At 37.2% G+C, this 24,818-nt stretch overlaps 1 protein-coding gene across 1 annotated transcript in view; it reads right to left on the reverse strand.

Moving 5' to 3' along the window:
* The window catches only part of LOC764440 (follistatin-related protein 5), a 62,002-nt gene extending 52,309 nt beyond the window's left edge, over positions 1–9,693 (reverse strand). Inside the window, exon 1 of the mRNA XM_030980115.1 lies at positions 9,598–9,693. Within this exon, the coding sequence (XP_030835975.1) occupies positions 9,598–9,693 (96 nt within the window). The remainder of the gene's footprint in view (positions 1–9,597) is intronic.
* Between the last annotated feature and the right edge of the window lie 15,125 nt (positions 9,694–24,818).

A 24,818-nucleotide genomic window follows, 5' to 3' on the forward strand; every position in this document is an offset into this window, starting at 1 on the left:
TTTAACGCAACAGTTAATTTTTCTTCCACAACAGTTGCATCATTTGCACTGACGGTAAGTGTCGTATCGTCAGCATACATATCTATGATACCTTCAGGAGTACATTCAGGTAGACTATTAACATATATTGAAAATAAAAGGGGACCAAGAATTGAACCTTGTGGCACACCTAATTTGATGGTTGATGGATGCGACTTGGCTCCTTTGAATTGGGTCACTTGTTGTCGATCCCCTAAATATGATTTGAACCAATAAATAGTCCTATTACTACAACCTATACAAGCTAGTTTATGTAGAAGTAGCTCATGGTCAACAGTATCAAAAGCCTTACGAAGATCTATGAAGGCAACTCCAGAAATTTCTTTGTTATCAATATTCAACGACCATTGATTTACAAGTTTTGCAAGGGCAGTAGCTGTTGAATGTTTAGGTCTAAAACCAGACTGATTAGGGTGTAATAATTTATTCACGTCCAAGAATTCACTGAGTTGTTGGTGGACGGCCCTTTCTATAATTTTACTCACGATAGGTAATATCGAAATGGGACGGTAATTATTCAAAGAAGAAATATCTCCAGATTTGAATATTGGTACTACCCGAGCCTTTTTCCATTCACGTGGAACAACTCCTGTAGACAGGGATTTGTTAATGATATCACAAAGAGACTCTGCGATAACATTCTTCGTCATCTTTAAAAGTTTACAGCTGATGTGATCTTCACCAGTTGCTTTATCTATACTCAGATTATCAATCTGTTTCAATACAAAATCCTCAGTAATCAAATTCAAATTAAATTGCGAATGAGTTGGACCAATATTATTGTCCTCGTCTACTCTCAGTTGAGACTTATTCCTTCGCAGGTCCTTTGTAATCTTAGTAGCATTAGAAATGAAAAAGTCATTAAAAGCTTCAGCAATATTTGCATTGTCTGACACATTAGCACCATCAACATTTATGCTATTGGGAGATATAGGTAATGACTTAGGCACAAGGTTTCTCAAACATCTCCACATTTGCTTACTATTGTTATGATTTTGCGAGATCTGGTCTGCATTATATTCTCTTTTTCTTTTCCTCATGAGATGAATAACTGTATTCTTTAGATATTTGTAGGTGTCCCAAAGATCATCACTTTTGTTAGCTTTAGCAGCTTTGAGAACTTTATCACGTTCCGTCATAAGCTTAACAATCTCGTCAGATATCCATGGACATGCCTTTTTTCTTATCCGTTTTTTACATACTGGTATGTGCTTGTTGATTATATTATTGAATAGAGTCAACCACATATCCCACGCAACATCAACATTATCTATATCTGTTATGACCTGCCAAGGAGTACTTCTCAATTCACTGTAAAATTTCTCCTCGTCAAGATTTTTAAACGAGCGAAATTCTGCGTATTCGGATTTGTTATGGATCTTTGCACTAAAATCGCGAACCGTATACACCAAATAATGATCACTTATGCTAGTTTCAAATATTCCCCATTCATTGTAAAGTTCCTTGTCTGATACAAATATCAAATCAATTAAAGTAGAAGAGGTATTTGTAACTCTTGTGGCAGTATCAATTAGCTGACTTAACCCGTACATATTTGTATAAAACATTAACTTTTCAGCATTCAGATCAAGTTGGTGTGGCATACAATCACAATTGAAATCACCTAAAATAATACAGCTCATATCTTCCGAGAGAGCAGAGTCCAAATTTCCGTCTAATTCTTCAAAGAAATCAACGTGAGAATTTGGAGGTCTGTAAAACTCTCCAACCAGGATGGGAGACTTATTTGGATAATGCAATTCAAACCAAAGGCATTCTAAAGTAGAAGAAATCAAATCATCCCTTCTTTTATAATTGAACCTCTTGGATATATATACAGCCACACCACCACCATGTCTCGTACGGTCTCTACGTAATAAAATATAATCATCTATATACAATTCAGAATCATCAATCATGGAGTCGCAAAATGTTTCCTTTAAACCAATAACATCAAATGATGCATTTCTCAGAAGTAATCTAAGTTCGTCAATCTTAGCAACTAAGCTATGAATATTCAAATGGGCAAATTTTAAGCCCCTGTTTCTAAACGGAGGAACTGAACCACCTTCCAACTGTTTAATGTTACTCTTATTCAGTTCATGAGATTGATCCTGAAGATTATGATGTAGTATGCCAGTACCAGAGACAGAGTAAAAAGGTATAATTAAAAGGTTATACAAAATTTCAAATATAGTTACAATGTCAAAGGTCAAAGGTCTATTACTTCCTTTTTATAACCTAGGAAAGAAAGGTTATTATAGCACTAAAAGGCTGAAAATAAAAGTTGTTAAATGCTTCATTCTTTCAAAAAGCGTCTTTGCAATAATATATTGAAGGCAAATGAAAAGGGGAATATCGTTATTTCATTGATAAGCATCATCTTAAAATTTTCATGTGAAAAGACCGCTGTATTTTAATTTGTAGTTTCAAAGGGTAAGTGCGCAAACCTCTACAGCTCTTCAAGACGGCATCCTATGTAGAATAATCCAAACCGTTCAATTATGGCAGCCATTTTGTTCTGCTTTCGTAAAGGTGAACGAGCCTCTGATTTTGAACATCAGAACAGTAGTCTTAACCATTTACTCAAGTAAATAAAATGGCACGCAGCTCTACTACTCCTTAAAACGGCAACCTTTGCAGGTCAACCCAAAATGTTATATGGCAGCCATTTTGTTTTGCCATGGAAAAGGTGAACGAACCATTGATTGTGTACGTCACAACAGTCGCCGCAGCCATTGACTCAAGTATAACTGAAATGCCACGAATTACTGCCTAAATGAACTCGCACAGAATATTCAAAGCACGTAGACAAAGCCAATATTGGCCAAAGGCCTCGTTTCAATTTAGGTCGTGGATTCCCGATACTTAGGCACTGGGCAGAAAGGTACTTTAGTTCTAGGTGTACTGGGAAGTGTTTCACAAAGACTAACATCGACTTTAAGTTGAACCTAACTATAGCAGGCCGTTCATGCCATATTTTGCTCTTTCCATTTACTGGAATTGGTCTCTAAAGGGACGTACAAAACATGGTCACAAATCTACAGAATTTGCATTTTTTGATAATTCGTTGTTGAAGGAAAGAATATTATCTACAGATCATAATGGTGAGAGCAAACACCAGGATCAACCTATTGGCCCGAATTCACAAAGGAGGTTTGTCGACAAACCTAGGTTTATGTACGTCATATGACGCGTTTTGACGCGTTTTACAAACATCCTTTCTGAATTCGGGCCAGTGTGTTGACGTTATGGACATAATGTTATTTCTAAAAATAGAAGTGTTGTGTAGGCCTACTAATTAGTTGTATATAATCATAATAATAATGGTAAGCGCTTTACAAATATACTAATACCCCGGTCATTGGATTCAGAGCATTCACTTTTATATGAAACATAATTTAATTATGATAAAAAAATACCTTCAAAATATCATACATAATGTCGAGCGTATCGAGAGGGGGAAATAAAATATAATTAACTTCTGTCTTAAAAACGAATCCAGTCCTAAGCAATCTTAACTAAGTAAAATAAAGGAGTATTATTCAGCAGTTAATGTTTTCTTCCATTATCTCGTTTTACGAATGACAAGACACGGAATGTAACCAAAAGCAACAATATCATTACACGCTTCAGCTGTATAACCGATGTATACCCTTGCACCCTGGATGTTTGGTAGCACTTTTTAATCATCATTAGATATGGCATAATCGCCATCCCTACAGGCATAGCCCCAATTGCATGTTAATTAGCATTCTATAATGGACAAATCCACCGAATTAGGTCCTGGTTTTTCGAGGGTAGCGTAATTAAATAATTTATGCAGAATAGTCAAGATAGATCAACGAGTGGCTTTATGCTGGTCGATATATCCATTCACAGATGCATGTATCATGCGTGCGTGGCGTGTGTGTGATACACTGTATGCATAAAGGCGCCATATTGGTGGTCTATAACAAACACTGATATAACTAGATAATTTTGCTGAGATCGTAATGGGGAAAATCCGCTTTCTGATTTAGGTATTTACAACTTGGATTGAAGTATAATATTTTGCTTATATATTCATGTTTTTTGTTTCTACAATTTCCTTTCTTCTGTTCCCCTTTTCAGCACTTATCCGGTCTCTCTTGATCCTGGACTATAATGCATATATTAACTGTGTTTATTTAATTTGCCTCTAATGCCATCTCTCTCTCTCTCTCTCTCTCTCTCTCTCTCTCTCTCTCTCTCTCTCATTCTCCCTCTCCCTCTCCCTCTCTGTCTCTCTCTCCCCCCCCTCTCTCTCTCTCTCTCTCTCTCTCTCTCTATATATATATATATTGAAATATTCCATGACCTAATCTTCTGCTTTCATATATTACATTACATGATGACAAACATTAATTTAAGCTAAAATTGAGACAGCGCAATTCCAAAACGGTATATTTTAGCCCTCTCCCTCTCTGTCCCCTCTCTCTCACATCCCTTCCCTATCCCCACACATTCTCTCTCTCCCTCTCTCTCTCTCTCTCTCCCTCCCCCCCTCTCTCTCTCTCTCCCTCTCCCTCTCCCTCTCCATCTCCATCTCTCCCTCTCTCTCTCTCTCTCTCTCTCTCTCTCTCTCATCTCATCCCGCTGTTTTTCGTATGATTCATCGAATCTGATTGACTCATACCAACGAATACCCCTTCATAGTATTCACCAGTCCGCACAGTACACGTGACCCTATCACGTGACCCTACCAGCTACCTGTCGCTTTAGGGGAAGCGAGGATTTGGGGGTGGGGGGCTTTGTTGTTTATCCAGTCGTAATTTTCATTCCGAATCCAGGATTCCATTTATCATTCTCAACAAGTTATGACGGGTGGCGGTTAATGAATCCGGTTTTATGAGAGTACGCTGAAAGTACACTGTCAACGGGGACTGATTTATCCATCTGAGAATGTCAAGAAACCGGCACACAAAATGATACTCACTGATGTACACGCTGTATACATGTTACTGTAAAGAATCGCTTTTTTAACATAACCAATCGTAAAACAATTCGATGGACATGTTTTAATATTTCCATTCATGAAATATTCCTTGAAAAATATATATGTAAGCAAGTTTAGTAAAACTGCAATTTCTGACAGTGCTCAACTGTAGGAGCAAATGTAGATATAGGTATATCATGTATTTAGTTACTGATGAGCCTTCTGGCGAAACAGTCTGTATAACTCTTACCAATAAAGTTTAACCATACCAACTCCTATATATTATATATATATATATATATATATATATATATATGTATATATGTATACCACTTTAAAGAGAGAAGCGTTTTTTCATAACATAGAACATGGAAGCAATTATGTGATGGATTGACAAAGTTCATTATGTATATCGTATCAAATGTAATCATGACATCGAAATGATAATGAAGATGATAAAGAAAGAGAAACAAATAAATGATTTAATCATCAAGAGAGAAATGTATGAAAAAATACTTTACTTTGTTTGAAAATAAAAGCTATTCTTTCATTGCAAACTTTGCATAAAGTCGTCTCAATTTTTTTCTTGTAAAATATGAACAAAACAAAATAATGTCATCAGCCGCGATGGGAACTCCTTTTTCTACATAGTAAATTGCCAATTCAGTAATGGAAAATTGGCAATTTGTGAAAAAGCAAATGCAATTTATTCTTCACAATTCACTCAACTCAGATTCAATTCATCTCCGTGTAATCACTCTAAAATGCATATTTCATTTGACGAAGAGTCTCAGCTGTCATGTTGCGTTTTTACTCTTCAAGTCTTTATGTATAATTCATTATTGTAAAATGATTGTACGAGGTATTTTTGCCGATAGGGGATAGACAAATGTATTCCTTTTCTGTACTGAAAGCATGAAATATTTATTTATGTACTATACTCTCATGCTTTGTCGTACATGTTTGCATTTAAGGATGCTGGAGATACCATGAAAGCACGTTTGCACGATCGACACTTTTAAAGGAAAAGGTACTCTCTAGCGATTTTTGTTTGTTTTTGTTTTTGTTTTGTTTTGTTTTTTATAGGAAAATATCGTATATGTCTCAGGTTTAATAACAAAATTATTTCTGTACGAATGCCGCTCTATGAAGTCATTGGGTAAACATGAAATGAAATTGTTTTTGCAACAATGATCAGTTTCCCAACTCTATATTTTGTAACGGATTCGTGTATGTAAATGATATCAATGTAGCATTTTCGCTCAATATTATTACTATTTTAACTTATTAATTGTTGTACATGTCTGTCGGGGTCCCTAATGGAAATAAGCTCTCGAGCTTTCGTAGGTTATCCTGTTCAAGCTGACTTAATTTTGATATGTTATTCTTGTATATTGTATGTTGGAAGCTTGGCAAAAAAAAAAATAATAATTAATCAATCAGAAGCCCTTGTTTCGAATATAACACAAAACTGGCCATTCATCATTCATGATAATAGACTGAACCCTATCTGACGTGGAATACTCTTCCTGTATGGCATCTCCATACCATCTGTATTTGACGACTGTCTATTACAATAATGATATGCCGAACCACATATACCTGTAACTTAACAGAATCGGAAACAGACGTATAGTAGTCTTTTTATATATGATAGAGACCTTTAGAAATACGGATAATAGAATACAGACGTTACCATGGTAACCTGAACAGTTAAAGCCACTAAGTCATTTCGGCTCGCTCATCAATATTCTTTTGGCGTGAGTGCATTATCCCATGCCGTGCACGTGTACGTCATTAGTATTAGAGTAATACCTGGCCCAATTTTATACAACTCTTCTCTGTAGCAATTAGTTGCAATTTCGTGTTTTATTCCTTCTTTTATTTCTTATTTAATTTGTAAGCAAGACAGCTAAAATAATCTAAATTGGCTCAAAATCATGCTTAAATGTTATGTTTTGGATAATAGTTGCTCTTTCGCATTTCTGTAATTGGTCATCATTTTGTATGTACATGTAATTTACATTTGGCAATCACCATTTCCTTAAATCAGCATGATCATTTAGTTACTTGTAATCATTTTCACGAACATTTATATCAAAATGTCCAAGGATATATGTACATAGGTATGTATATATATCCATTTCCTTTTTATTCAATATTCAATAAGGTCGTGGGAATGGAAGCATACAATAATTGTTTTGATTTCGCGGGTTGAAATAAGAATGTATATTTCTTTTTACATGAGACAGAAATTCATGTCAATTCTCCACTCATGCCATACACATTGACTCTCTGTCGCCAAATTCTATTTGGTACACTAACATTCCCTCCTGCACTCCCATTCCCGCAGACGGTCAAATGCATATATTGACTATTTGCCTTTGAAATCAGATGTGAGCCCCAGTGCAGTAAATGGATATGCAAATGCTGACACGGCCTGTATGACCTGGAAGCCAAACGTTCACGAGAACGTCTCTGCATTCATCCTGCAGCTCAGTGGATAGCACAGGCTCCAGCGGTGATATATAAATAATGTTCCTCTTTTGCGTTCGGCATTTGTCCTTCGTAGATAATGTTGTTATCTATATACTCCATGTCGACAAGGAGAAATCCTGTAGGATATTTTACGTCGAAATGCATACGCGGGACTAAGGGTGGTATTTTTTTCTTCATTTTTGTATTATTCAAGTCCACGGCGCTCGATTTGTAGGCCAGTATAGCAAGTATGATCAGCCATTGATGTTGAACTGATCAAAGACATTTCTGAATGACTTTTTCTAAAGATATACCAAATTGTGTTTGGTTTGGAAACCGAAACAAAATTCGTTAAAAGAACAATTACAGCTATACAAATAATGCTCTTGTTTACACAGACGCGTTGGCGTTCTCCTTAGACTCCTTCATATTTCGATAGCAAAGTTTCAGTTTCAAGTGCAAATAAAGATATTTTTATCTGTTATGGTGATAATACACTGTTGTTTAACATGTATCTCATAAAGCAATCAAGCATAAAGCATGTAGTGCAAACATGAAAAAGTCTAGGAAATGTGATTTTTTTTTTCCTTCCTATTTTGAGAATAATATTAATTAATATTCTTTGTTTTGTGATGATGTTTTTGTATCGGTTTTTGTTTGCTCTCCTTCTTTTTTTGTGTGTGTTATTGCTCTTATTAAAAAAATAAAAAACCTATGTGTTATGTGCGTAGAAACTGAACATAATAATAACTCGCATGCCACTTCTCAATTCTTTTTCTGTTAAAATAAAAGAATTACCTGACTACCCTGCATTCGTTTTAAATATCAAAGCATCTGCCATTGCGCGTATGTGAACATTTTTAATTGTGTGAAAAGTGTTGAGGTGTTGTGGTCATGTGGACTACTGTCCGGACTGTGAATCGCAAGGTACGGAGTTCGAATCCATATGGTAACACTAAGATCCTTTGGCAAGACATTAATCTACACTTGCCACACTCCACCCAGGTGAGGTAAATAGGTACCCGGCAGGAATTAATTCCTCACAAAAATGGTTGAGTGCTGTCATGGCAGCCGTGATGATGAAGCTCGAGGAGTGGCAATGTGCCAGACATGAGCGCTAAAGACTCCACTATTATCATTATTATCATCTTGTCAAGTGTTAATGACCTCATTCATTAAATATAATAAACCAAAAGCGACAATGAGCCCTTTCCCTCACTCTTGGGAGCCATTTCCAATGAGACGATGAAATTAAATGCATGTTAAAGCATTTTTCCACCATGTTTAAATTTCAGTCGGTCATATTCCTATGCAAACAGCATATTAAATTTGACTATACAAGCCCAGGATGTGAGTAACACGCTATTTGTTAAATTCAACAAAGCTAATGCTTCTTTTAGCTAAAAGAGTTAGACGATGAAACACCAATTACATCATTCACTTCAAATTGATGACTTTTGTACCATAAAAAATTCGATATTATTTTAGAGAAATACATGCTCACCCGAAGTGTCAAAGAAAACAATGAACATTTCGAGAACTATTCAGATAGGTTATGAGTCACGCGTTTTGTTCACGGTATTTTCTTTGCTGGACGATCTATGCAAACAACATTGGTGACTTTTTTTTAAATATTTATCATTATTATATCAGGATGAGACATTGTATGTGTATATCGGGTAGTATCTCAGCTAAATATAGAAACATCCAATGTTCATATTACACTTAGTATAATGTATTTGCGCGCACGAATGAATCAAACATACAAAGCAAACAAACATCTTAGGATTCTATGGACGCATTCACATGTATCCCCCACATTAATGATAATCATATATGGATGAGACAATATGGCACGATAATATTTATATCCCCATTGCCATTAACGTATTCTCATGCATGAATTATGAGGGTTCTATGAACGATGTACATGTATTTCATAGACTCATTTATAATAGCTTTGTCTTTATATAGCATAGCTTACCATGATAGCGTTATGTTTATATCCTCATTGGTGCTATTGTGTTTTGCAGGCATAAGTGACATAATGATGATGATATACAAGATTAACTACAAAATACCATAACATAGATGAGGGAGTATAAAAGGTTCTATTATCTTACCTTAGTGTGGTGATGTGAACGATGCCTCTTAGGGCGCGCCTCTACCGAACACGTAAGCACCATGGCTATCAGCACTCCAACAGACAAAATCCTCATCTTCGTTCAGATGCTTTCCTATCGAATCCTTGGAAGAAAAATCACAAGCTTCTGTCGACACCAAACCGAGATACAAGCACCTTTTTGATCACTCGACAATTATCCGTGCAATTATCATCCGTTTAGGATATGAAAGTGGGGTTTTGTTGGTGGATTTATCTTCCTCTTGGTGAGGAGAAAGCAAACACACCGTATGCTCTACGGATGGCCAGTTGGTGTGCTCAGAAAGCGATTGAAAGGGAGGAGGACATCGAAGCGCGCGCGCGCTCTGCGGATGATGATGATTGTGTTGTCTACCGTGCGTGATGATTCGGAGCGCGCGCAGCGGGAGTTTTTCTATGTATAGATGACTGTATTATGTATGGAAAGCATCTCGTGCAGTGCACGCATCAGGCTTGCCAACCAATCACAGTATTCTAAAAGCAAGAAGGCGCCATTTTTATGTTTTATTGTTTGTTTGTTTGTCGTCGTGTTTTTAAATGTTGGAGTCCCCCATAAGAATTGCTGGATTGATATTGAAGAGACGTGAATATACCCAATTATTTTAATGCTTTTAATCGCTATTAGTTATGCTGTTTCTCTCTCTCTCTCTCTCTCTCTCTCTCTCTCTTACACTCTAAAATGAATCAGGAACATAATCTAAAACTATGAGTTGCTTGCTTCCTTACAGGAGGCGCGATGGCTCAGTGGTCGAAACCATGTCGATGCCCAAGGCATTATTGTAAGGCATAAAATCATTACCAAGCCTCTCGGAGAGGACTTAAAGCCGTCAGTTCCCTGGTTGCTGGCTTACATGCATACACATGCTTTCTTAGCAGCGAGGCTTAAAAAACCAACCTCGGGCGGTATAATCAATTATTCCATTCAATCAACTGCTCATGCAGTTGAAGGATACGAAAGTAAAACAAAGAGACATTAAACAACGAAATACTTCCTCGTCTAAAAGCGACCATCTGGTACGGTGGTTGATTTGTAATACATACGATCATTAACCTGTCTACTTCTAATATTTCATATTTTCCATATGTTTTAATACAGGAACCATCAGTTCCAGAAGGGGTAACCGTTAGGAATATAAACATCATCCAGTATAATGGATATGCTATTCTATGCGTGAATATAATATTCAATGTTTGGATTCTTAATGCAATGTATGAATATAATTATTTTTCGAAGTACGTATATATGATTCACTGCATGGATATTTCTTTCAATATATGGATATATATAACTCATGTATTATGCCTCGTTTAGAAGCGGCCATCTGGTGCGGTGGTTGATTTGTCATATATACGAATCTTTAACCTGTTGACTTCTCATATCTCATATTTCCCATTGGTTTTAATACAGGAAACACCAGTTCCAGGAGGCAAAAGGGTAACCATCATCCAGTATATGATATATTAGTGAATGCATGGATATAGTATTCATTGCATGGATATGTGTGGATATAGTTTTCGATGAAGGAATATGTTATTCAATGTGTGGATATTCTATTCAATTAATGGTTATAGTATTCATTGCGTAGAAATGTTATTCAATGTATGTAAATGTTATTCATTGTATGGATATAATATTCAATACAGGGGTATGCTATTCAATGTATATGGATATTTTATTCAATGCAGGGATATGTTATTCAAAGTATGGATATATAACTATATTTTATTCAATGTATGCAATTTTTATTCAATATATGGATCATTATTCAGTGTATGAATACGTAGTTCAATGTATATATTATGTTAATGCAGTGTGTTTGCTTGATCGTGCGAACAAACTTGTGACCTCTATAATTTTCTCTCTAATACAAAATAATTTCATCATGATCCTGAGACACTTATTCAATTCCGTTTGCACTATGATCACATGTCATTTCATTATGACATTTCTTATGATTTTGCTCCATAGTATTCCTAACGCCAATGCACAATGTACTGTGAACGCCATATTCCATTGTTTGAAGTTCATATATATTTTCCACATTAACATAAAATCAAGTATGATTCATACCCGCTGATGAGTCAGTTACAAACAATAAAGGTATAGTACAATCATGATAATGTACCGTAAATGAGTATTAAATTTCGAGAGATATACACTTAACAACTAAATTATTCATACACCTTTGGTATTTGATGTTATTTGTGTTTTCTTAACTTGGAAGGGAGGTGGACTGGTTGAATTAGGCCTTTGTTGAATACTGTTAGATATAAACTTCAATATGTCACATTGTCAAAAAATATAAATCGGGACAAATTAATTTTTCTCATACTTAAACAAATTACAAAACCTGGAAAGGGTATGCATAATGAAGTTGTCAACTGTAGAAGCGACATGCGAATATTCCATATTGTCCACATTCTCTATTTCAAATCGTAGATAGATGATTGAACGTTCAACTAATTTATGACTAAATAATTAATTACAAAATAATTATGATTAATATAATTGGTTCGACCCTGTCCTTCTAAAGTACTACTACACACATCATACGTTGATGCATCACATAAAAGGAGGGAGGCCTTGAGCTATGAAAAAGCGCGCGCTTGTGTATTACGCATAGAATGGAAGTCGTCTGCTAGCTGAGATGGATATGCAAATGAGGGGGTGCGTCATACTTACTGAGCCAGGGAGTATTTTGCATAGATGTTTAATCATGTCGAGAATGAGTCACTGAGATGACTTTGACATGTCGGTTTGCCAGCTGAACAATGAAGTTGCACGGTTAATTTGTGAATCATGTGCTACAAGGTCTCTCTTGCTTTCAATGTTTTCGTTTTTGTTTTCTACTCCAGACCTGGAGATGATAGGGGAATAAGAAAAATACGAACATCCAGCCTTTTTGTATGACTGAAGATGTAATCAAATTAGATGTCTTGCTGGGTTTTTGTTGGTAGAAATGCACTATACCATACATAATACAGCACGATAAGCATAGGCGAACCAGTGTGTTGTCACCCCCCCCCCCTATAGATCTCTCTATATATCTCTCTCTGTCCGTCTGTCTGCCTATCTCTCTCTCTCTCTCTCTCTCTCTCTCTCTCTCTCTCTCTCTCTCTCTCTCTCTCTCTCTAGACCCCCTCTCCCTCCATCATAATTATTAACTTTCCCTCTTCCCTCCAATCGCCCTTGCTCTATGTGTCTCTTTCCCAGGTGACTGCGTATCTTCGCCACGATTCGATCTGTATTTTACGACTGAATTGACAAACCCCTGATGAATCACCACATTTAACATTTCACTTGCTTGACACACGTGTAAGTTGTGAAAGTTTGTATAATCAGTGTTTAAAAGAAGAAAAAGAAGCGTTGTCTTTATTATACGCCTTAATGATTCGTCCAATGCTACGGTTTAAGCGTGAAAACTCACAAAAACGTGTCTTTAATGCAAGCTTTGGTAAGTATACCATTAACGAACTGTACTTTATTCTGTGTTGTGTAAAAAGACTCTGTCTCTCTCTGTCTCTCTCTGTCTCTCTCTGTCTCTCTTTCTCTCCTTCCCTCCCTCTCTCCTTCCCCTCCCTCTCTCTAGCTCTACCTATTTATCCATCTATCTATATATCTATCAATCTACATGACTTGTGTGTATATCCTTTCCTATTCCTATATCTCTTATTCGTCTACTGTTTAAGTGCCCCTCCCCCTCCCCCATTTTGTCCTCTTCCTCTTACATTTCAGGGTAGTCTCTTCCTACATCCTTGAATGATTCTGATGATGACAAGAAGCAGTCACCTTCAACACGGCCGTCACATTTCACTATCATCGAATGTCTCTCTGGAAACACATGAAGCACATTCAACACCGAGTTCAATGTGCTTTCTTCCAATCTCTGGTATCAGCCCAAGTAGGGGCAGACTCAGGATTTTGTGATGGGGGGGGGGGGGGTGAGGGGATACACAATATTAACAAAGATGTCTGACTAGTAAAGAAAGAGGTCAAACTTCTCAGATGCTTCATGGGTTCATTCTTTTTTTTTTTTTTTGCATTTGTACGTGAGATATGCCGTTAGACGTGGACCCCTCTCCCTGTCGATGCTTCCCCTCCCCTCTCTCTCTCTCTCTTCCTCTCTTTCTCTGTCTGTCTCTATCTATCTCTCTCTCTTTCTTTCTTTCTCTCTTCCTCTCTCTCTCTCTCTGTCTGGCTCTTTTTCTCTGTCTTTCTGTCTGTCTCTCTCTCTCTCTCCCTTTCTCCCTTCCTCTCTGTGTGTGTCTGTCTCTCTGTCTGTGTGTGTGTGTCTCTCTCTCTCTTTCTCTCTCTCTTTCTCCCTCTCTTTCTCTCTTTCTCTCTTTCTCTATGTCTCTGCGTCCCTCTCTCTCTGTCTCTCCCTCTCTCTCTCTCTCTCTCTCTCTCTCTCTCTCTCCCTCCCTCACTCCCTTCCTCCCACCAATTCCCTCTTTCGACCTCTCCCTCGGCATCCTTTCCATCGTTCGCTCGTCCGCGACATTGCTATTTACCTCGCCAGTTTGAAGAGATCTTATTTCATAATGGGTGTTTACTCAGCCAAAATAATGAAGCAGCAAGCGGTATCTGGTGTTAGGCTACTCAGCATCATGTCTCAGAGGGCAGGCGATAACAGGGAATACTAATGACAAATGAACACATTTAAGGTATACATAGTAGTATCCCTGTAAAAAAAAAGAATGAGGTACAAGAAAATGCTCGAAAATGCAGCTAGGTATAACATGAATAAGGAGAATAATTATCTGTGTCGGCCACACTATGTTAATATAAAAAGAAGAGGCTGTTTTGATTTGTTGGCAGTTGTTTTGTTTTCTTTTTCTTTTAGGGGAATGGGTTGTGTGCTTGTTTTGTTGGTTGGTTAGTTTGTTGGTTTGCTGTTATTATTACGCGTAAGTAAACAGGTTCCGAGCTCTATTTTTGTCCCTCACCAAAACAGACTCATTCCCGTGATGAAGAACTCACTGTCTAATTTATATCTGATTGATATTGGGGAAATTTTTTCGACCATCCGCGGTTTGACACTACATGAATTATGAACGAAATATAAATGGGGCTTTTCTCATAATTTTACAAATAGAACAAGTGAATATACAGACATGAAAGGTTACATTTCCAAGACTCAATGTAATCCGGATGCATGGCGTTGTAGGTCACAATAATTATTGTGACGTAATAATGCCACGTGCTCATATGGTCCGAGAGTGCTCTTCTCTGATTGGTCCAAAGTTTTCTACTATGGTAACTACAAATTGATTGGTATAGGTGCGCGCTGGCTAATCTTTGCTAAACAAACGTAACTTAGATCGCCCGTTACATGTTGCTTATTCCTATGATTTTGAAAGTTTTTGAATGAATTATTTATCGAATCACGGATAGCAACAGTTGTGCTATTTAAAGCAGGCGTATGCTACAAAATAGATCTATATGCTCCATAGCAAAGACCGGGATTAGAGAATCATAACACCTCTTGAATCAGTTGGGGAAAGGGGAGGGGGCTTTGTCAGTCTTCTTGAAAGTTGCAGTGTTGTGCATGTCCCTAAGTATTATCCCTTCTCGTTTGACTTTCGTCGCCTACCAATTATATACACTGCCATTTCACCTACTAGCAATCTGTTGTCTTCTGTATATACTATTGCGCCCCATTCCTTGCCCCCTCCTCGTCCCTTGTTCACCCTACGTCTCGCTCATAATGATTGATTAGCATGTCATCAACATCACACATCACGTGATCGTCGATCACGCTCAGACAACGGCACGATGGGGACACAAGCAAAACACGATCACAGACCCCGCTATCAATGTCGACAAGCATTCCAAAGATGTGTTGTTGAGGATGTTGTTGTTGATGATGATGATGATGATGATGATGATGATGCATCATAATACTTAGACGATTCTTATGTACTCGTTGTGATCTTGAAATGTTTTTTTTTTTCTTACCTGACTGTCAAGAAAACATTATAATATATGCTTTTAAGTATGCAACTAGGGGATCGACGGCTTTAAGTCCTCTTCGAGGAACTTGGTAACCATTAGTAATGCCTAAACAAAGGGCACTGCTCTACTAATGAGACCCAATCCAATCCTCCCCGCTCTCGCTCTCTCTCTCTATCTCTATCTCTCTCTCTCTCTCTCTCTCTCTCTCTCTCTCTCTCTTTCTCTCCCACTCTCCTTTTTCATCTCTCCTGTCTTTCATAAAAATTCGATTCACCTATGTAGCTGACTCCTGATGATGTCATGTTATGTAGCCTGAAGCTGATGAGTGACTGCATGGAATGGAATGTAGGCATACTATTTCATGTTGTAAAATCTCATATACAGTCGTGAAACTGAGGAGTGGATCGTGTACAGGGTATCCGATTCTGGAATTCTATAACGTTTCATACAACTCAGCATCATTTAAAATACAGCTATGTACAGGGTATGTTTAATTTAAGTAATGACCCCCCCCCCCCCAGGGGCGGATCTAGGTGGGGGGGGGGGGGTCGGTGGGTCAAACCCCCCCCCCCCCTTGGCAAAAAGCTAGATCCACCCCTCCCCCACTCTCTCCTCTCCCACTCTATCCCTCTTTCCTCTCTACCCCTGCCCCCTCTCTCTCTCTCTCTCTCTCTCTCTCTCTCTCTCTCTCTCTGATCTCTCCATCCTATCTTCCCTCACTTTTCTATATTTACAGTGTTTTATGTCAGTCAATCTCTTTCTCTCTCTCTCTCTCTCGCTGACACTCTCTCTTTCTCTCTTTTTTTTCTCTCCCCCTCTCTCTCTCTCTCTCTCTCTCTCTCTTTCTCTCTGCCTCTGTTTATCTATGTCTACATGTTTATATCTCTCTTCTTCTCCACTTATCTATGTATTCAACATATCCAAACAGTGAAGGCTCGACCTCCTCTCCTCCGCCATACCCAGTGCTATAGCTGGATTTGTCAGAGATACTTAGTCACTGTTGAATGAAACGAAATTACCTCACATAGCAGGGATACCTCGTACAAGATCCATTCATCGTGTTCATATGACTGTATGTAATGAATATGATAATCATAATACGATACAGTAGCTCTAGCTAATATGACATGAATAGGTAAATAGCAGAATCGACTTTTGATGAAAGACTTAAGATAAGAAGGAGAGAGGGAGACAGAGAGAGAGACAGACAGACAGACAGAAAGAGAGTGTCAGAGACAGAGAGAGAGAGATAGAGAGAGAGAGAGAGAAACAGAAAGAGAGACAAAGGGAGACAGAAAAAGAAAAAGACGCACACAGAGGGGGAGGGGCTTAAAACAGTCGGAATGACAGACGACAGATAAACGAACAAACAAACAGTCATAACAGAAAAAAGAAAGAAAGAGAGAGAGAGAGAGAGAGAGAGAGAGAGAGATAGAAGAGAGAGAGAGAGAGAGAGAGAGAAAGAGAGAAAGAGACAGACAGAGAGAGAGAGAGAGAGAGAGAGAGAGTGAGTGAGTGACATAAAGAGTCATCTACTCACATAACTGAGATACCTCCAACGAGACCCATGCATCATGTTCACATGATTGTATGTGATGAATATCATAAAATAACATGATACGGTTCATCACATTCTATGCAGTCACTCCATGTAGCTCAATGTCTCTATGCAATGTTGCGTTAGAGGGAGTCAAGTATAGGTAAATCAACATTTGACAAGAGAGAGAGGGAGAGAGAGACAGAGAGAGAGAGAGAGACAGACAGACAGAGAGAGAGAGAGAGAGAGAGAGAGAGAGAGAGAGAGAGAGAGAGAGAGAGAGAGGGGAGACAGAGACAGACAGAGAGAAAAAAGGGGAAATGGGACAGACGCAGATATAAAACCTAGAATCTAGGCCAAGTTAATTTCCATATTAATATTTTCTATTTTTCAATTTGAGAATTGGATTATTCGATAATACTTTATCCATATTTCTCGTTTATGTCTTCATATTTGTCTCCTTCATATTTTAGATCAATCATGTTATCATAATAAACAGGACAATATTGACTATCAAATAGTTTGATCGTTCTTCTGGGTAAAGTAAATGTTCATTGTATACCACAAGCATTTCTCTCCCATCTCCATCAAGTTAATCGTATTGTTTACGGGAAAATGATGATTGTGATCCTATCTTTCAGTGAATAAAATGCTGGGGTTTGCTTCCTTTCGAACAAGCCGTTTGGAAGAATGTCGCGAAAGGCTACGGTTTTTTTGCAACAATTATTGTAGTCATTATCTTTCATTCGCAAACGCGAACAATGTATGCTGAACAATTTCCTTAACATTTACCGATGAGGGGGTAGTTTAACGAAGTCTGCTCTGAGCCAAGCAGACTAATATTGTGCGCATGTTATCGCGTGAAGACATCTTTAAAACAAATAATACAATCATAATTACACATATTATTTGGAAGCATAGATTATATCTTATTAAATGAACAGTTGAATAATCATATAAAATAACTCTCAGCAGTAATGATAGTATGCATACTCATGTATTAAGAAGAATGGGAAAAGGGTATGGAACGAATTTGATGGCGAAGCTCTTTTTTTCCTCTCTTCATTCTATCTAAAAATATCTTCCTATCTTGACGAGACAGCGGATGAATCCTCATCGAAGGTCACGGTCGAGGTCATACGATTCCATGCTTGAGATGATGATGTGAAGTGGGGAGTATGATGAGGACGGGTGAGTCATACTACCATCATCTTCATCTTCCTCCTCCCAGGTATCCCAAGGATGAATGTTCTTCATCCTCTTCCATTTGCAATATTAAAACAGGGACGTCCCTGATTAAAGGTATAGACCAGTTTTGGAAAAGCCCCCTCTCACCAAATGAAATGGAAGCTCTTATCACCAATAATGTGAAAGAATATGTTTTGACTAATACGTGAGGATACAAATTTTGCCGGGAAACCGCCTACTAATTGATATATTTGGTAAATTATTATATCTATCCGGACTGGATATAGAAATCGCGTAGTCCCATATACATCTTTCTGTGTACATTGTGATTATGATGACTCCAGAACCTTGCAGTGTACACCACTACTTACATGCTACATGATCAACTTTTCTGATCCATTCCACACCTTTTCCTTCACAATGTAATCGCATTACGAGAACTCACCTTTATCTTTAAAGGGGTTGGATATGTTTGTCTCAGATTCTGAAACAAAATCCTTGATTTAGCTCATGCTGCAATAATATGTAAAACCTTTAGGTCAGTCAAGAACCCAAAGACTTTTACAAGCCGATCGCCTGTCTAATTATCAAGATATTTATGATTCGAAAATCGAAATTTCAAAAAAAAAAAAAAAAAAAAAAAAAAAAAAAAAAAAAAAAAAAAAAAAAAAAAAAAAAAAAAAAAAAAAAAAAAAAAATCGTTTTTCTAACGGTTTTTATAACACTACAGTCTAATGGGGGGGATGAGTAAGGTAAAACCGGTCACTCCAAGATTTGAAATTTATTGAAAGCGCTTAATGATCATTTTGAGGCGCAATTTCTGTAGGGCTTCAATATTACACCATATCATAGACACTGATAACACGTAGGGCCATGCATCTCAGATTTAACATTGTTAAACGATGCCTTTAAAGAGAAGATTGAGCTCTGGTATGGGAATCGGATGTCGAGAGGAATTGGCTATTATTCATTCTAGAATAAAAAATAAAATCACAAAAAGTTGCTGGAAATCATCTTCAATAAAAACCACAACTCTCATTTGAACAAATTGACCTGTGTTAAGCACATGGTGGCGGGCCTACTTACGTACCTTAATTTCCTTACCATTACTAAGCCCCTATATATTTTCTACCAAGATTGTTCTGCACATGTCGTTTATTTGTAATCTTGAACATTCAGTGTAAGTTTTGTTTGAGTCTGTAAGAATTTATGTTCTATCATTACCAGGACTCAGGCTTATTTTTAACATTCCTACTCTCTAAAAAAATCGAGTGATCACGGACGTCACTCGTCTGGAGAGTGAAAATGTAGTGAAAATAGAGTGAACATTCACTCTTTTCTTCTTAGAGAGCACTCTAAAATCAATCGATTTTCACTCCTAAACAAGTGATCACGGACGTCACTCCCAAGAAAGTGAAAATAGAGTGAAAATTCACTTTTTTTTTTAAAGAGAGTAACTTACAGTGTTCGCTCGGCCGAAATTCTAATTGTCAGATCATCATGCAATAATCCATATCATTGATCGACAAACATGGGTATCGATCCCTCTCCTGTCTTTCTTTTTTCAAGGGGGAGTGGTTGGTGAGGGCCAAACTGTTAATAAGATTGTAATGCTCCATATATATATATAAGGCTACTTAACACTTCAGTTGCTTTCTTTGACTCTCTGCAAGGTTGCTCGTTCTCCACAAGTGCAATCTTGCACAAAAAAGTAGGCACACATTATTGACTAAAGGACTGCTTTGTTTTACACTGTACAGTGGATTACAAAATTACCCATGTCCGGTCTTGGTTAACCCCATGGCAAATGGAAAAGGTTAAATTAGCTTGAAGTCATTGTTATAATTATATATTCCATAACAAATATAACTGTGGCACAAGGAGATTATTTGTGCTAACGGGGAGAGGACGACTACACCATCTACCATCGATATTGACTCCCTTGCCTCAAAAGACAGAAGAATGGTTGGACGTCTTTAATGAATCAAATGCAGATAAAGAAATTAATATAATGTTATACGCCTGTTATGCTTTATAATTCATTGATATTACCGTATATTACATAATATTTCAATTTAGTATGGGCCACCAGCGCCAAAACCAAGTCAACTCTATTTATGTATTGAAAAAGAGAGCCCTTCGTATATGTACTGGTTCACCATATTTTGTCTCACACAGTGCAATATTTTTACAAACTAAAAAAAACCTAACAGTATTCGATATAAATTCGGTACAAAGTTTACTGTTCATGTTTAAGTATTTAAATAATAATGCTCCCTCTTTCATTTCAGAACTTTTACACTATGAATAAAGCCATTCACTCTTACCCTACCCGTAATTCTTCAAACTTTCATCTAGTAAACCCGAAATTACGTATTGCCCATGGATCCATAAGACACCATGGTCCTGACCAATGGAACTCTCTCCAAGAATCGGTTAAATCATATTGCTCCCTCTACTCATTTAAGGCAAAAGTTAAAACGATGTTATTATCAGAATATTCAAGGTAAATTTTCTGTGTCAACTCTTCAGTCTTTATCATAATGTCATCTCTTCTTTCATTCGAATCATTATCATCATCGTCACCATCATCATCATCATCATCATCATCATCATCTTCATCATCATCCTCATCTGCATTGTCAATATCATCAAAATTTGTATTTTCAATTACCTATCTGTTTCTGCTTAATAAATGTGTTAATCTATTTCATGAGTTTTTCTCTGGGGCTGTCGTATTATCAAGCAATCTGCTTACAATGACAGTCCTTCTTCCGCAAATAATTTTATAATGTTTTATAAGGTTTGAGGAAATTTAGTATTTGTGACAGTTTATCATTTTGTTTTTGAAAATAACAATTTATATATGTATTTCCTTATTTATGATTCATTGTCAGAAAAACACTTATTATTATCGAAAAACTGTGTACTTACATAAATGCAGAAGAAAATAAAATCTAAATCGAAACAACATCTTGGTGATTTTTTAATGTAAAGTGCAATGACATTTCTCTCTATTTCGAATATTCTTCCAATTCAACTACATGCGATTTTAAGACATGCGATGAGGAATACGTGCATGTAGCCAGCATGGTCGCCCGAGCAAAACAATTAATGTATGTAACGTGAGAGCCTGATAAAGAGAGAGAGAGAGAGAGAGAGAGAGAGAGAGTGAGAGAGTGAGAGAGAGTGAGAGAGTGAGAGAGAGAGAGAGAGAGAGAGAGAGAGAGAGAGAAATGTTAGGCAAAATTGTTACACATAATAAAAAAATAAAAAAAATTGAGCATAGGCTTGAAGGAATTTAGCGAGGGTGATACCGTGATTCGATTATTTTTATATCCAAACTTTTGGATGACATGCGAATTAAAAAAAAAAAAATCCATTTGATTCGTGAGGGGGGTCAAGAATGGGTTCATATCATCTTCTTTTCATGTTCTTATTCTTCTCTTGCCCATTCCATTAAAAAGAAATCAACAGTCATGTCAGACGTGGTCCATAAGATTATACTGCCACCTATGGGTGATTTCAGTACAGGTTTTCCTGTCAGAGAGGTCCACCTGTAGTAGTTCCAGAGACCTTGGGTAGAAATTATAGTGGCGATATGATTTAATATATACATTTTTTAATTGGTGTAGTGCTGTTTATTAATGTATTTTGAAGATGCTTTCATATAATATGTGCTTATTAAAGACTTCGAGATTATCTTTATTATTATATTGTCATTGATGCACATTAATTTCACAGTTTATGTAGATTAATATCTTTATTGTAAACCAACAGTTTACTGCCTGGTTACCTCGCCTATATTGTTAGTTGTCTCAAATATATGTGATGTGCCTGCAAAACCAACTGTTCGTACATGTTGATGAGAATTTGCACTTGTATTTATGTTTGTCATTTCTTGATTGATTTGCAGGGTTTTCTATTACTGCTGATGTATAGATGATCAACAAATAAATGGGCTCATCACCCATTTTTAATACAATTAAGCTGCTTGGTCGAGTGTTTTGTGTTTTTTACTACTCTAATCTTACTTACTCCGTATTTCGACATACATGTATGATTAACCATGGACCTACTAGTCCATGGTGAGCGGTTCAATGACAAAGCACTTTTGAAGGTATTCTTATTATGCTCATTACATCATACTCCAAGGGTTAGTACTAGAGTCCTGTACATTTTGTTCGGTGTTTACGGTCGGGCTGGATTTCTGTCTCAAAAAGAGTCGTGATTGGTTTACTTACTTATTCAAATTGTTTGCATACTCTTTAAACAAAGGTTGCTGTCGACAAACTGAAAGCTTTCCCGGGCCTTGCCTGTCATTGGGGGGGGGGGGGGGGGGGGGGGGGGGGGGGGGGGGGGGGGGGGGGGGTAAGCGGACACTTTTTTTTTTTTTTTTGGTCTCAAAATTTCAAAATTTGACATTTTTTTACGTATGGGGGGGGGGTAAGGTCACCTTATTTAGGTTAGCCGTGGGTATAATTTTTTTTTTTTTTTTTTTTTTTTTAAATAAAAAAAAAAAAAAAAAAAAAAGCCAAAGGGGGGGGGGGGGGGGTTTTAGGTTTTTTTTAGGGGGGGTTTACATACATGAAAATACCAAAGGGGGGGGGTTTGAACCCCCAAAACACCCCCCCTGCGTACGCCCCTGCAACCATTACATAAGTGATTTAATGACAAAGCACTTTTTAAGGTATTCTTATTATGCTCATTACATCATACTACTAGGGTTAAGCCAATATTCCAGTCACATCGCCGAACCGACTGATAACTTGGCTATATCGGAGTCCTGTAAATATAATTTTTGTTCGGTGTATTGTCGGACTGTGCTCCGGTCTTAAAAAGAGTTGTGATTGATCTCAATAGACAGGTTTACTAACTTATTCCAAATTTTGTTGCATACTTTTTAAAACATTATGTTGTTATTGGCAACCTGAAATCTTGCCCGAGGTTTGCTGAACTTAGCAACAAGTAATGTATACAGACTGGATTATCAAGTATAGTAATCCATTCATTAATAACACGTAGACGGAAGACCTCGTCATTTGGTCCCCAGGATAAAAACATCTATACGAATTGAATATATTAGTACACTGGTCTATTGATCGCAACTGCATGAGCTGGTAACATCACGACTCTCTATATTTGAGTTTAAGATCGCACCAATAGACCATTTTCGTAATGTGACTAAAATCTAAAGCATACACGTCTTTGTGAAGTGCCAAGAAACGAATTAGTTCATTCATCTATTACGAATAATTGTATTTCAATAGTCAGAATGCGAGTTGCGTACATTCGTTGATGCCAGGTAGGAGAAACATTATGGCTTGCCTTACCTAACAACGCATATTATATGCATTACAGGTCAATGACATGTATGTTTGTACGGCCGATATATTAATGTATGACAAACATACTTAATGTAACTATATTTTTAAAAGTTTTTTATTGTTTATATAAGTATAATCAAGGAACACTGTGGAAGGGTAAAATATGTAAGGAAAATATGTATACTAGTGTCTATCTCCTTCTAAGAGGTTGCTATCCTCACATAAAGGATTCGGTTCTAGGACACCTACCGCCTGGAGAACCACCCCCGGATAACCACCCTCTATAGGACAACCACCCTCTAGGAAAACTACCCCTAGGACAACTATCCCCTAGGACAACCACCCTCCAGGACAACTATCACCCAGACAACTACCCCCAAACAACTATCCCCTAGGACAACCACCCTCCAGGACAACTATCACCCAGACATCTACCCCCAAACAACTACCTCCTAGGACAACCACCCTCTAGGACAACTACACCCCGGACAACTACCCCCAGACAACTATCCCAGGGGTAGTTGTCTGGGGGTAGTTGCTTGATATCTATTTTATATCAACGTGTTAATATTTTGACTTTAATCTCACCATGCGTTCGTTTAATACTCACAGCAATCGAACGACCAACATGACTACAAGCATGCGTTAATCTGTTGATTCAATATTTACTTTGACATGTCAAACATTGATTTGTAGGAATGGTAGAGAATTTAAACAGAGCGCTTGGGATTGTAAAAAGGCTTGTCATTATTAGGGTTCCTAAATCCTACCAATGTTTTCACTATTATAGGATCATCAATAGGATAGGGTTTGTTGCGTTCGCTATTTCTGACTTTTGAGTGAAATTTAAAAGTTGACGTATTGCCTATTTCCGAGTGAAGAGCTTATTTCTATTTAATACGAGCTTATTTCCAATTAGAAATAGCTCCAATGAGTCATCATTGTCAGTCCATTTTTTTTTTGGTCTAAAGTACATTTCACAATTCAAATGCACATTATGTACTTTAAGAATAAAATCCTACCAATCAACCAATCACCCTGAATTATATTCCATTTAATTAAACATTAACCGCTTTGATTTTGTTATCAAATATTTGAATCAAGTTTTAAAATGAATTGAATCTTTTTCATTGCAACGGGGCAATGTAAATCGTATTGCCACGTCATCAGTGTAT

The sequence above is a fragment of the Strongylocentrotus purpuratus genome, unplaced genomic scaffold (assembly GCF_000002235.5).
Source record: "Strongylocentrotus purpuratus isolate Spur 01 unplaced genomic scaffold, Spur_5.0 spur5_scaffold_10, whole genome shotgun sequence".
Lineage (NCBI taxonomy): Eukaryota > Metazoa > Echinodermata > Echinoidea > Camarodonta > Strongylocentrotidae > Strongylocentrotus > Strongylocentrotus purpuratus.